Source organism: Condylura cristata, unplaced genomic scaffold, assembly GCF_000260355.1.
Source record: "Condylura cristata isolate star-nosed mole 26May11 unplaced genomic scaffold, ConCri1.0 scaffold00020, whole genome shotgun sequence".
In the NCBI taxonomy this organism is placed as follows: domain Eukaryota; kingdom Metazoa; phylum Chordata; class Mammalia; order Eulipotyphla; family Talpidae; genus Condylura; species Condylura cristata.
In genome coordinates, this window is record NW_004567121.1 from 23,311,660 (window position 1) to 23,324,087 (window position 12,428).

The window sequence follows — 12,428 nt, forward strand, 5'->3', positions numbered from 1 at the left end:
TTTCAAGTATAATATCCTTCTCTGGACAATGAAGAATATTTCAGTTAAAACCAAGGGTCAACATTTGGGTCAAATCCCAGAACAAAACTTCATTTTTTTAATAAAATTGCTTATGAAATATTGCAGTTTAAGACTATCTGCAGACCTACTTAGACATAGCCAAAATGGACCAGTTTACGACTAGATAAAATGGAAAATGTTGTTGAATAGCCTAAAACAGCAACATAAAAAATTCATAGTTGCAAGTCACAGCAAACAATACCCTAAAATAAAAACTTCAGAAAAGAACTAAAACCACTTGGGAAATGAATCACACAGTTATATTTTCCAGATATTCATATTAACCCTTTCTGTTTGAGAATTAATTTATATCTTAGAACAGAATTTTACATCATACAAATAGTCCCTACCTTTCAAAATGGTACATAAGGAAGGTATTATTTTCTTTTCTTAGTAACTATGAGTCACTGTTATAAACATTAGTCACTGAGGTGTGATAAAGATGTACCCATAAATGCAGATTTTTTTAAAAGAATTATTCCTTTTTTGTAAGGTTTTTATTTATTTTATTGATTTTGCATACAAGAACTAGGTTATGGGCTAGAGGTCCAAAGGGTGAGCGGATTCACCAGAGCAGAACAGGGAGAACAGGCAAATCTACTGAAATACACTGCTGAAGGGAGCAAGAGGCGAGACAGAAAAGGTCTGCTGTGCTGTATTTGGGTTCAATCCCTGGCCATGGATCGAACCCAGGGCATAGTGGTGATAACACTGAGACTTAACCCCTAGGCCACCAGGGAGACCCCATAAATGCAAATTTATGTAATCTGGGATAATGGGAAGAAACACAATTTTCTCTATCGCAACTATATCAAACTTGATTTCCTTGGGGAAAAAGAAAAAATTTCTAGTGACAACTTTTTTGTTCACTTGTCAATTTCCCATAAAATAATGAAAACTTGGAACCATATAATATCCTATGCATTATTATATTTAACTTTTTACAAAATTAAGTGGTGCACTGAATCCTGATGCTATCTTCTCATCATCCACTGAAAAAAAATCAACTTCCCTCCATTACTATCAGTGATGCTCAACTCATCTCTGCTTTCAAAACTACCCAACTGCATGAACTAGAAGCTTTTCCTCACTCTTCTTCTTTGCTTTATGGAGAATATCTCACTTTAATTCAAAAATAAGTGATGGCATGAAAGGGGGAAGACTTAATTGACACAATTTTCTTTTATTCAAAATAGAAGAAGGCCAGTGATGCCAAATGGGTCACCTGGTCTTCATTTTCTACAAGCCCCATGAGAGAGTTGACTCTGATCATGAGTCTATACACAGGCAACACTATGATTGAGAAGATTCAAAGTCCCATAATTAATAATCTTCTCATAACTTCTATAATATTAGAAGTTACTAATACACTTAATGTTAGCAGTGTATTAATAATCTTCTCATAACTGCTATACTATTTCAACTGTTGAGAAACTCCTATACAGAAGTTAATTCAGATAAAAACTATCAAGATGGAACACGTATAGGGAAGTTTGTACCTATAAAGTGTACACATAGCTCAGTAAGTATGAGTTACTATTAGTCAACAAATACATACTGAGTACTTACTATTTTCTACTGACTATGTTACCTAGAAACAAGGGGGGGTGGAATTAACCCTCAAGAAACAACCTAAAGAGCTGCTTAGTCTTCGTGAAAATATAGATAAATGTGCTCTTAAAAATTTTAAGGGGCCCTCCTTGTTGGCACAACAGGCTAAAGCACAACACTATGAAGCTATCTGCAGCCACTGCAGAACAAGCTTGATCCCCACCAGGGAGGTGACCCACATGGCATAGTAGACCTCTCTTGTTTTGCCCGTTGCTCCCCTCAGCAGTGTTTTTCAGTGAATCTGCCTATTCTGCTCCTTACTCTGTCTCTGGTGAATCCTCTCACTCCCCCACACCTCTGGTCTGTACCCCAGTTATTGTGTGCATAACTAAATACATCTTTTTTAAGATTTAACATATTAAATCAAAGACTTTGTGGGAAAAAAATGGATTAACTATCTTTCATCTGTTACTTTAGAAATATCATTATACAGAAAATTCCTTACATTTAATAAAAAAAATCTTTTCTCATATATCAAGTTTAAATCCCATTCTAAAATATGCACTTTGATTTACACATGATTTAAGCTCAGAATACATACTTTTTCATCTAAAATTTGATCTGATTTGTCCTTACTTGCTCCACAATCTGAATTACCTAAAATCCTGAAAGAATATAAACTAAGCCCTGATATAAACAACAAAAATGTATCATTATACTGATTGAATATTTTCCTTACTTTCTCTTTCTGAATCAGATACTGATGTTCATTTTATCTAAAATTAGTATATATTATGTATTTCTGTCCTAGAATAAAATAAAAACTGAGAATTAGCTTCAGCCTGCTTAGTAATACTGAGTTACTAACTAGTGAGCTCTAGTTACATTCTAGTGTATTCTAGACTGACAGTTGCTGAGATGAGATGTACTCCTGAAATCTATAGTGTTGTGAACTAAATGTTACCTCAAAAAAAAAATTAGTTGGCAAATTCTTAATGTATATTTTAGGGACTTTTCTATTATGTACATTATATATTACAATAAAAAATATTAAGACAAAATGTAAAAATGCCTACCTACCCATTGGCATTCTCTGTAAAATCTATTTTCTACCATGAGTAAAATAACAAAGCCTTTCTTCACATACTCAAGTGGATATAAAATGAATAATTTCTTACTCTGCAGATAATTTGGTACAATTTACTTCAACTCAAATTATTTAAGAATTTTTTTAACTCAAATTATTTAAGAATTTTTTTAAATAAAGAGAATAATTCACATTTATTTCTAATGAGGTTTCTTAAAAAATAGGGGAAAAAATACAAAACCTTTAAGCAATCTATAGTAAAAATTAAGGAAAACTACAACCCACTCTTCTAAATAGGTACCAGAAATATTGCCTTTTTTAAAGTTCAAAAACAGAAATAAATTCTAGCATCTAATGCCTTAAAACTTTGTGATATTACATATCTAGGAAAAAAATTTTTTAAAAACTCAAACAAAAAGTTACTATTACCTGTCAAAGAATAAAATGTGTCAGTCAAGAAATGAGTATGGAGCTACAGTCTAAGCTACATGCCCACATAAAACAAAATCTGCTACACACCTTGATCAATACAGCCTTCGGCAAGAGCAAAGAGTTGAGGTGAGCGCTCTTCAAGCAACTGCTGATGAATATTCACACATCTCATTGTCCACCATGGCAAACTCTAGAAAAAGACAGCACACGTAAGCCAGCTTAAAAGGACGCTCTGAGGAAAAAAATTCAAGGTAATTAGGATTGGTGTTTAGAGTTTTTCTATACATATGCGACAGTCAACTTATTCCTCAATAACCTCATGCACCCACTGCTACCCCTTCCGTAATAATATCTAAATCCACTTCTCCATCTGCCACAGGAATCACACCTCATTCTTGCAAAACACGTACTGTCAGCAGGTCAGGTTTCCAGAGGCCATTTTCAGCCTATGTCCTCCCTGAAAGCATCAGCTCTACTCACTTGGTGGTGCTGTGCCAAAAAGGACTAACTCCTTTAGGAGAGGTCCTGCAAGAGTATCCTGTAGCGATGAAGCATTCCCTCATCAAAATTTCTCAAAGATTGTCTGTATCTCCCTTCCACGCTCACAGGCATGCCAGCATTAGTTTTAATCTATGCAACATGATGAGCAATCACATCTTATCTCTGTATCCTCCTCAAAGCAGTGTGTATTGTGTTAAAAAAACAGTACGAAATACCTTAGATTTAGTTATCTCCCACTCTGGGTTCCAGCTCTTTCTCTATGCCTGTGCATTTTGTGAAAGTTATAAGTATTAATTCTGATAGGCTCAAAAAGGATCAAGTATGCTCATGCATTGAATAATCCTATTAATTATGTTATTGTGCATTATAAAGCCATACCTATTAATAAGTTATGGTTAATTACCAAAAGCATATTTTTCCTAAAACTTAAATTTCTTCATTTGATTAAGGAGTAGAATTGCCTGGTTCCCTTCTAATCCTGTACACGCCACAGCTATATAATAACAATTCAATCACAAGTGAATTTTGACTCTGTGACAAGATCCTTTCTAATTATAAAAGTTGTTTCCTCAGCCCATGTAAGACAAGGTAAAACTAGTCTATAGAAGGGATTCCACATCATTTTTAATTTAATTCCTTGAGGGGGTTGCCTATTTGCATTCTTTTCCTATCCCTGATGAAGCCAGTCTACATTTCAATTATCTGTCCCTCATCTGTTGTCAGCAACAAGTAAGTGGGGGTTGGCAGATTCATCCTTTTTATAGAAACAGGAATTTAGCTAGTTCTAGTGAGAGATTGCTCCTTTAAGCAAACATACCACTCCTAAAAATCAGATCCACAAATTAACTCTTAACCCAAATTCTTTATAAAGGAAAGGGGATTGTTTGAAACAAAGAAAACCAGACAATTAATACTAGAAATTAAGTGTCTTCTATTTGCAAAGAGAAAATTTGGACACTAATTAAAACAAGGAAACCTGAAGACTTGCTTTACTTAGTCTTTAGATCCTATCTCCTGATTATAGCACTTATTACAGAGAGCTCTAATTGAGAAGTCACACGACAAATAACCTCCTAGACATGAGGAGCATTCATGTACTCAAAGGTTACCCAGTAAGTGTCTGCCAACTTCTTCTATTTTACAAGTAAGGAAACTGACATTCAAGAAACGAGCTAGCAGAAGGTCACATAGCTGTCAAGTGACTTACCAAACTCTGGTCTGACTTCAAAACCAAGACTATTCAATCAACATTAACATGTTACTAGTAGTCATCTAAATATTTCATAGATTAGGCTGTGGGGGAAAAAAATCACCTTTATGACACCATAAAACCGGTATCATAATAAAGGATATATTCTTAAATGACTAGCTATTCAAAATTAGTGTGAATAGGTATATGAACCTTTTTTATTGTTTTTTCTTCAATTATCAAAGAAGTAATTGTTAACATCAACATTTAAGTGATATATGAAAGACCCAGGGAAAAGGCATGTTTTAATTGAAAGGCAATTTCAGATAAAATATCTCTGTATGTTGATGTTCAAAAGGAAACAACATTCTAAGCTGAAGTATAAGCTAGTTTAGAATCTGTCAAGATATTCAGTCAACGGATTAAAAAGATATGGTACATATACACAATGGAATATTACTCAGCAACCAAAAAAAAAAAGAAACGCATGTCTTTTGCAGCAACATGGATGGAACTGGAAAAGATCATGCTTAGTGAAATAAGCCAGAAAGAAAAGGAAAAATACCGGATGGTTTCTCTCATAGCAGGAATGTAACGGAACAGGCGAGAAAATAATGATAATGATGAATGGCTATGTACCAGTGACATTTTGTGGGGGTGGAGTGGGGAGTGGGATCAAAAACAGTGCGGGGAGGGAAGTGTATTGGACTATGGTGATGGCACATGGGTGATTTGGTGATGGAAGCTCAAGGGGATTGCAACTGAGATGGGAAAATGCACAAAAATATGTAAAAACAAACTATTATAATATTAAAAAAAAAAAAAGAACTTGTTTCCAGAACCCTACAGAGACTGACGTCTGCAACCAGCAGTTCACACACTAATTTGTTCTCCTAAGTTACTGACAGTACATGTACCATTTTTCCCCCAATAATATTAACCATACTTGCTGATGGAAGTTTTCTACCAACAAAACTTAAAAGTGTATCACTCACTCATTAGTGACCATTAGTCACGTCATAAGCAATGCTCCCTACTGTCCACAGCCATTTTCACACTAGCCGCAGAGTCGAACAGTTGCAGAGTTCATTGCATGTTGCACAGCAACAACCTACACTGATCCTCCAATGACTTTTTCATGATTTTTCTTGTCTCCTACCACATCCTGTGTGACTCCTCTTCTCACTAGTTTTGTGTGAGCTACAGAAACTATATAATAAATAGCCAACAGATATTCTACTAAATAATAAAACAAGGTAAGCTGTGAGCCTGAGAACAGTAATTAAGATCCACTGCAAGATGCCAGATTTCTGACTGCTGCTCACTATCCTTAGATGAAATTCATGGAAAAACTATAAAGGATGTTTTTAACTTATACTTAAGATTCACAGAACGGACATTTATACATATGCGCACATACTTTCATATACTCCTATTAAAGAAGCTAAATATAACTTCATTTTACATTAGATGACTCACAGGGAAAAAGTTTTTGCCTCTTTTCTTCACACTTTAAGTACACACAAAGGAATAGTACTTGGCTATCAAAAAAGATCCACACAGCTATTTGCAACAACCTGGAAGGGATCAGGCGGTATGAAATAAGCAGGAGAAAAACAAATACCAGATGGTGTCATTGATATGTGAAATACAGAAAATCACAGTGTATGACAAAGCCAACCTAAACAAACTGAACCTTGTAAGCTGACTGTAGGGCTGAGGCATCCAGAGGGAGCAGGGGGTGGGAGAAGACAGCGAACACAGTGGAGACGAAGGACAGAGGTCTGCGGTTTGACTGTGGGTGCACTGATGACGGTGTGCTTTGAAACAACACCTGGAGGGGCACCCTATATTCTAAAATACAAGCGAGGATGTAATCCAACGGTGCTTCAATTAAAAAAAAAATTTTTAATAAAAAATAAAGGCAGCAGAGAAAGTTAGTATCCGGAAGACTTACAAAACAAAACAAATATACCACGATATTCTCAACATTACACTTGAAATCTAATGCTAACCAGCACGGAAGTCTCCCAGCTCCTTTTCTTCCCTTACCTGAATCGCCATCAGCTTATGTTTTATATTCACTAGGATAACTCGTGCTAATAACAGGAGTATGGGCTTTGATGTCAGGCTATAGATTGATTCACCATCTAGAAGAAGCAGATTTAGAACAACTGCCTCCAGCCTTCTGACCTAGAAAAAAATAAAATTAACAGGTTCTGTAATGAAACATATTTTCCTATTAATTCAACTTTTTAAAAATGATACAACAATCGGCAATGGACAGAATCATAACACTATAAATGGCCTTAGAGCTATAAACCCAACCCGCTCTAACAGATGACCACCCATCTGCCGGTACTTTCAGAGAAGCAACAAATTCAAGAAAAGGTGAGCACTGAAGCAGCACCTTAACTTCATAGACTTTCGCACACAACACAATAGCAAGCAGGGGCTGGCGCCGCGCCCGTGCTTTAATAAAAGAGCAGCTCCCAATGCGCCACGGGAAGGGGAGTGGCTAAAGAAGTTGAGACTGCCGGTGGACTTCTGGAAATATCTGAAACTATGGTCAGTAAAAGAAGTCTGAGATATAAAGTATGCTTTTCTCCTACTTTTTATTAACTCCAGTGAAGACCAGCTCCAAAAGAAAAAGTAACACAATAATAACTAGGACATTTCCAAGAACCTACCTCACTGAATTGCTGGAACAATATAGATGGCAAAAAATCCTGAGGGTGTAAATCAACAAGGGGCCCAGTCCAGTTACTCTGAACAAAAAGCTGCAAACTGCTTACACCAAGTAGAAATATCAGCTGCTGTCTGCATGTAAGGATAAAAAAATAAATATGATCTGCTATCACTGTAAAACCATACCCATACTATTTTGTTTTCATATGGATTATGTCTTACTCATCTTTGCAACCACAACACCAAGCACAAAAATCATTTGTTGAAGAACCCAAGAAGAACCCAATGAATTTATTCATTAGAAATAACAGTACAGGCCCCCTCTGATGGCATAATGGGTTAGGGCGCAGCACTGCAAACTAGCAGCAGCCACCGCAGCACAAGTACGATCCCCACCCAGGAAGGGACCCACATGGCGTGGAACTATACCCCAGTTCTGTATGAATAAATAAATCTTTTTTTTTTAAGATTTATTTATTTGTGCACACAGAACTGGGGTACAGGCCAGAGGCTCAGGGGCGGTGAGAGGCTTCACCAGAGACAGAGTGGGGAGCAGAACAGGCAGATGGACGAAGTACACTGCTGAGGGGAGCAGCAGGCGGGTCAGGAGAGGTCTGCCACGCCATGTGGTCACCTACAGAGCAGAAAGCAGGCGGGAATCGAAATCATACGGAAGCGGCTTTAGTGCTGTGCTTTAACCCGCTGCGCCACCAGGGAGAGCCAAATAAATAAATCTTAAAAAAAAAAGAAAAAAGAAATAATAGTACAGGGTCATTCCTGGTAGCACATCTGGTTACAGCACAGCACTATGAAGCAATTGCAGCCACTGAAGCATTAGTTTGATTCCCCAGCCAAGGGGGTAACCCACATGGCTCGCAGACCTCACCTGGCCCTCCCGCTGCTCCCCTCAGCAGTGTATTTCAGTCTACCTGTTCTGCTCCCTACTATCTCTGGTGGATTCACTCATCCCTGCACCTTTGGCCTGTACCCCAGTTCTGTATGTATAAAGAAATCATCAAAAAAAAATAATAAAACACACCTAGCAGTGAGATATGACTCGGTTCTGTATGTATAAATAAATAAATCTTTAAAAAAATAATCATAAAAACACCTAGCAGTGAGATATGACCCAGCAATCCTACTCTTAGGTATCTAAACAAAGGTGGCAAAAACATGACTCAAAAGGACATGTGACCCCAATGTTTAGTGCTTTGTTTACACTAGGGAAGACATGGAATCCACCCAAATGCCAAAAAAAACAGGCTGGATAAAGAAGATGTGGTACATATATACAACAGAATATTACTAGCAATCAAAAAAGATAAACTCATTTCTTTTGCAGAAATATGGATGGAGCTGGACGGGATAATGCTCAGTGAAATAAGCCAGAACAAAAAGGAAAACTATCGGATGGTTTCACTTATAGCAAGAGAGTAACGGATCAGGGAAAAAAAGCAATTGTAATAAAGTAAAAACAAAAAATGAACAACTATAAACCAGGGACATTTTACGGGGATGAGGAGGGGAATGGGATGAAAATGGGCAGGAAGAGCACACGGGACTATGGGGATGGAACACGGGTGAACTGGCGGTGGGAAGTCCACGGGGATTACAACCGAGATGAAAAAATGCACAAAATGAAGAATGATGCAATAAGTAAATAAATAAGAATATACTACAACAGAATTATAGGAATGTGAATTATAATTAAAACATGAGATGGGGCCCTCCCTGGTGGCGCAGCGGGTTAAAGCACAGCACTGAGAATCTAAAGCCGCTTCCGCGTGAGTTCGATCCCCGCCTGCCCGGGAGGTGACCACATGGCGCGGCAGACCTCTCCTGACCCGCCCGCTGCTCCCCTCAGCAATGTACTTCGTCCATCTGCCTGTTCTGCTCCCCACTCTGTCTCTGGTGAAGCCTCTCACCACCCCTGAGCCTCTGGCCTGTACCCCAGTTCTGTATGCAAAAATAAATAAATCTTTAAAAAAAAAAAAAAACATGAGATGGATAACCATAAAGAGCAGAGAAAAAAGGTGTATTAATAAATTTACAACAGTAAAATATAAGCCACTAAAAGACTTAGGTTCCACTGCTCTGTAACTATCCATTACATTTAGTATAAAAAATACATAAACTTCAATGGATGAGAGTAAAACAGGGGCTCCATAATAAAAATAATCATTAAGTTCTATGATCTCTATAGTAATAATCAGAGCCTATGTAATATATTCAATTTCTCTATGGAAATTTCCAATAAAAATCTACCTTTCAATTTTGTCCAAATCTGTTGAGTAGTCCAGGAATGTTACTATCTGCTTCTCCAAATAACTGTCAATCATGTCTTCACTAATCATTGTTGAATTAAAAATATTTTGAGTCAATGGATTTAAGAACATGGCTTCATAGTCCCCTCCTAGCAGCAACTCTAGGAAAGATTCACTCTCTGCAATGCAAAAAAAAAAATTAGTGCTATATCCAAAAGAACAGTTTTTCATATTGAAAAGAATAACTCTATTAAGTGAATTTACTATTTTTGTATGCAAAAAAAGGATATTTAAAATACTTACTACACATAAGTCACAAAGCACAGAGCAAATTCCCATCACCATACGAAACATCACCACTAAAATGAACTCATAATTGCATAAAGAAGTACAAGGTAGAAATTAGACCCAGGAGTAGGGCCCTCTCTGGTGGCACAATGGGTTTAAGCACAGCACTATGAAGCTACCACAGCCACTGGAGCATGAGTTTGATCCCCAACCAGGGTGGTGACCCACAGGGCGCAGCAGACCTGTCCTGTTTCACCCACTACTCCCCTCAGCAAAGGATTTCAGTATATCTGTCTGTTCTGCTCCCCACTCAGTCTCTGGTAAATCCTCTTACCCTATCTCTGCCCTGTACCCCAATTCTATTTGCATAAATAAATCTTTAGACCCAGGAATAATAGTACTCATTAGTATCATCACTCTTTTGATAGAAATTCAAAAAGATTCCTGTCAGAGATAAGTTTCCTTAAGAGTTCTAAGGAACTCCCTGGTGGTGTACGGGGTTAAGTCTCAGCAGTGTAGTTCAATCAATTCGCTCTTTTCCTCACTCTGTCTCTGGTGAATCCTGTCACAGCTACCCTGCACCTTTTGCCTACACCCTAGTTCTTGTATGCACAAATAAATAAAATAAAACTTTAAAAAAAAGTTCTAAGATCTTTCACAATAGGATTCCTCTAACTCATACAAAACTCCCTGTCAGAATTGGTGCAATAATTGCTCCTCTAATCATCCACGACATTCTTTTTTAAGATTTATTTATACATACAAGAACTGGGGTACAAGTCAGAAGTGTGGTGAGTGAGAGGATTCACCAGAGACAAGAGTGGAAAACAAAACAGACAGACTGACTGAAATACACTGCTGAGAGGAGCAGCAGGTGAGACAGGAGAGGTCTGCTGCGCCATGTGGGTCACCACCCTGGCCAGGGATATAAGGGCTGCAGTGGCTGCTGATAGTTCATGTGCTAAGTTTTAATGCCTTGTACCATCAGGGAGCAGCTCCCCCCTCCACTCATGCATATTCTTTTCTCCACACTTTTACAATTATTCTCCTACTCAACTCTTCTCCACTTGTCAGTTTTACCCTGCAATCAAAATACAGCTCATTCTGATTTGTTCCATTAGCCCCATTTTTTCAACTTCCAAGCCATGTCTTCAGAAACTACTCTCCAGAAAAACGTATTGTGTGTGTGTTAACAAACGCATAGCACTTAATAACCTCCTAAATCGGTACTTCTCTTCTGGGTCCAGCCCATATTCCACAACCAGAAGCGCCTATAACCCACTATTAAGTGTCTTTTAACTCTTTACCTCAAATATGCATGACGCACAAAACTACATCTTTGCTACCCAGTTTTACCTTCTTTGCTTACCAGCTGTGTGGTTTTGAATAAATTTACTGACTCAATCTGTAAGTAAACATCTTCATTTACAAACAAGATTAAAAGCAGTATCTATTCTACGTGTCAATTAAAAAATTAAATAACTAAAGAAATGTTAAAGCTTAGACATGTAGCTGATATTTCTATTATTATTAATAAACCTGGGCGGAGCGTGAGGAACAGCCCAGGTCGAGAATGCAACAACCCTAAGTCTGAAGTAATCGGCTTAATTTTGGTAGAGGAAAAAATAAAACAAGGAAGGATGAGAACACAATCGCCGTCACCCCTTCTCCTCCCTGTCTCCACGCTAGCATAAATTCCTGGCAGGTGCGCCTTTCTCACCTGAGCCAAGAACTCCCTCCTGCTTCCATTGCTGCTGCTCTGTCTCAGTGGAAAAGCCCCTCAAAACTGCCAGTTCTGGGGGCCATAGCGCCCCGGACATCGCTGCAGCCAAAACGGTCTCCCCCTAAGGTCACAAAAAAAAACGGCAAGAGAAAGTTCCAAAGGGACCAACTCTAGTAAAGACAGCTCCAGTGAATACACTCAGCCCTAGAAGCCCATGTGCGGATATCACAACCAGGAGGAGGCCATGACAGTGGCGCGGGGCACGCCGGGAAAAGCACGCCCACTCCATGGACCAACTTCCGCCCGAGAAAACAATCCGAGCCTTTGCTACTGACCTTGCGCAGCAGAAAGGACCCGCCCCGAGCGGGAAAGGGCGGGGCAGAAGGCGGGGCCATCCTCAGCCCCGCCCCAAAGTGGCACCGCCCACAGCTACGGAAAGAGGAGAGGTGAGGACGCACACACACGCAGCGCAGCGCACGGCGCACGCAGGATTCCCGGGTGAAGATGCTGCGCGTGGTCTTGCCCAGCAAGGAGCCGTGGTCTTGCCCGGCAGCGGTTTTATAAAGCGGAAGGTCTGCTTTGATTCGGGAGCATCTTGGGCTCCGTGACCTCCCGGCTGCCTGATGATAGCCGTCGTCCTTCCGG

The 12,428-nt window shown here is 38.8% G+C and overlaps 1 protein-coding gene across 2 annotated transcripts in view; it reads right to left on the reverse strand.

Moving 5' to 3' along the window:
- Window positions 1–12,028, reverse strand: part of TTC27 (tetratricopeptide repeat domain 27) — a 107,084-nt gene extending 95,056 nt beyond the window's left edge. For both annotated transcript variants that reach the window (XM_004686307.2, XM_012727680.1), the window contains exons 1-5: window positions 11,781–12,028; window positions 9,774–9,951; window positions 7,511–7,640; window positions 6,873–7,013; window positions 3,218–3,320 (exon numbers count right to left, since the gene is read on the reverse strand). In XM_004686307.2, coding sequence (XP_004686364.1) covers window positions 3,218–3,320; window positions 6,873–7,013; window positions 7,511–7,640; window positions 9,774–9,951; window positions 11,781–11,880 — 652 coding nt within the window. In that variant the 5' untranslated portion in view covers window positions 11,881–12,028. The remainder of the gene's footprint in view (window positions 1–3,217; window positions 3,321–6,872; window positions 7,014–7,510; window positions 7,641–9,773; window positions 9,952–11,780) is intronic.
- Window positions 12,029–12,428: the final 400 nt, after the last annotated feature.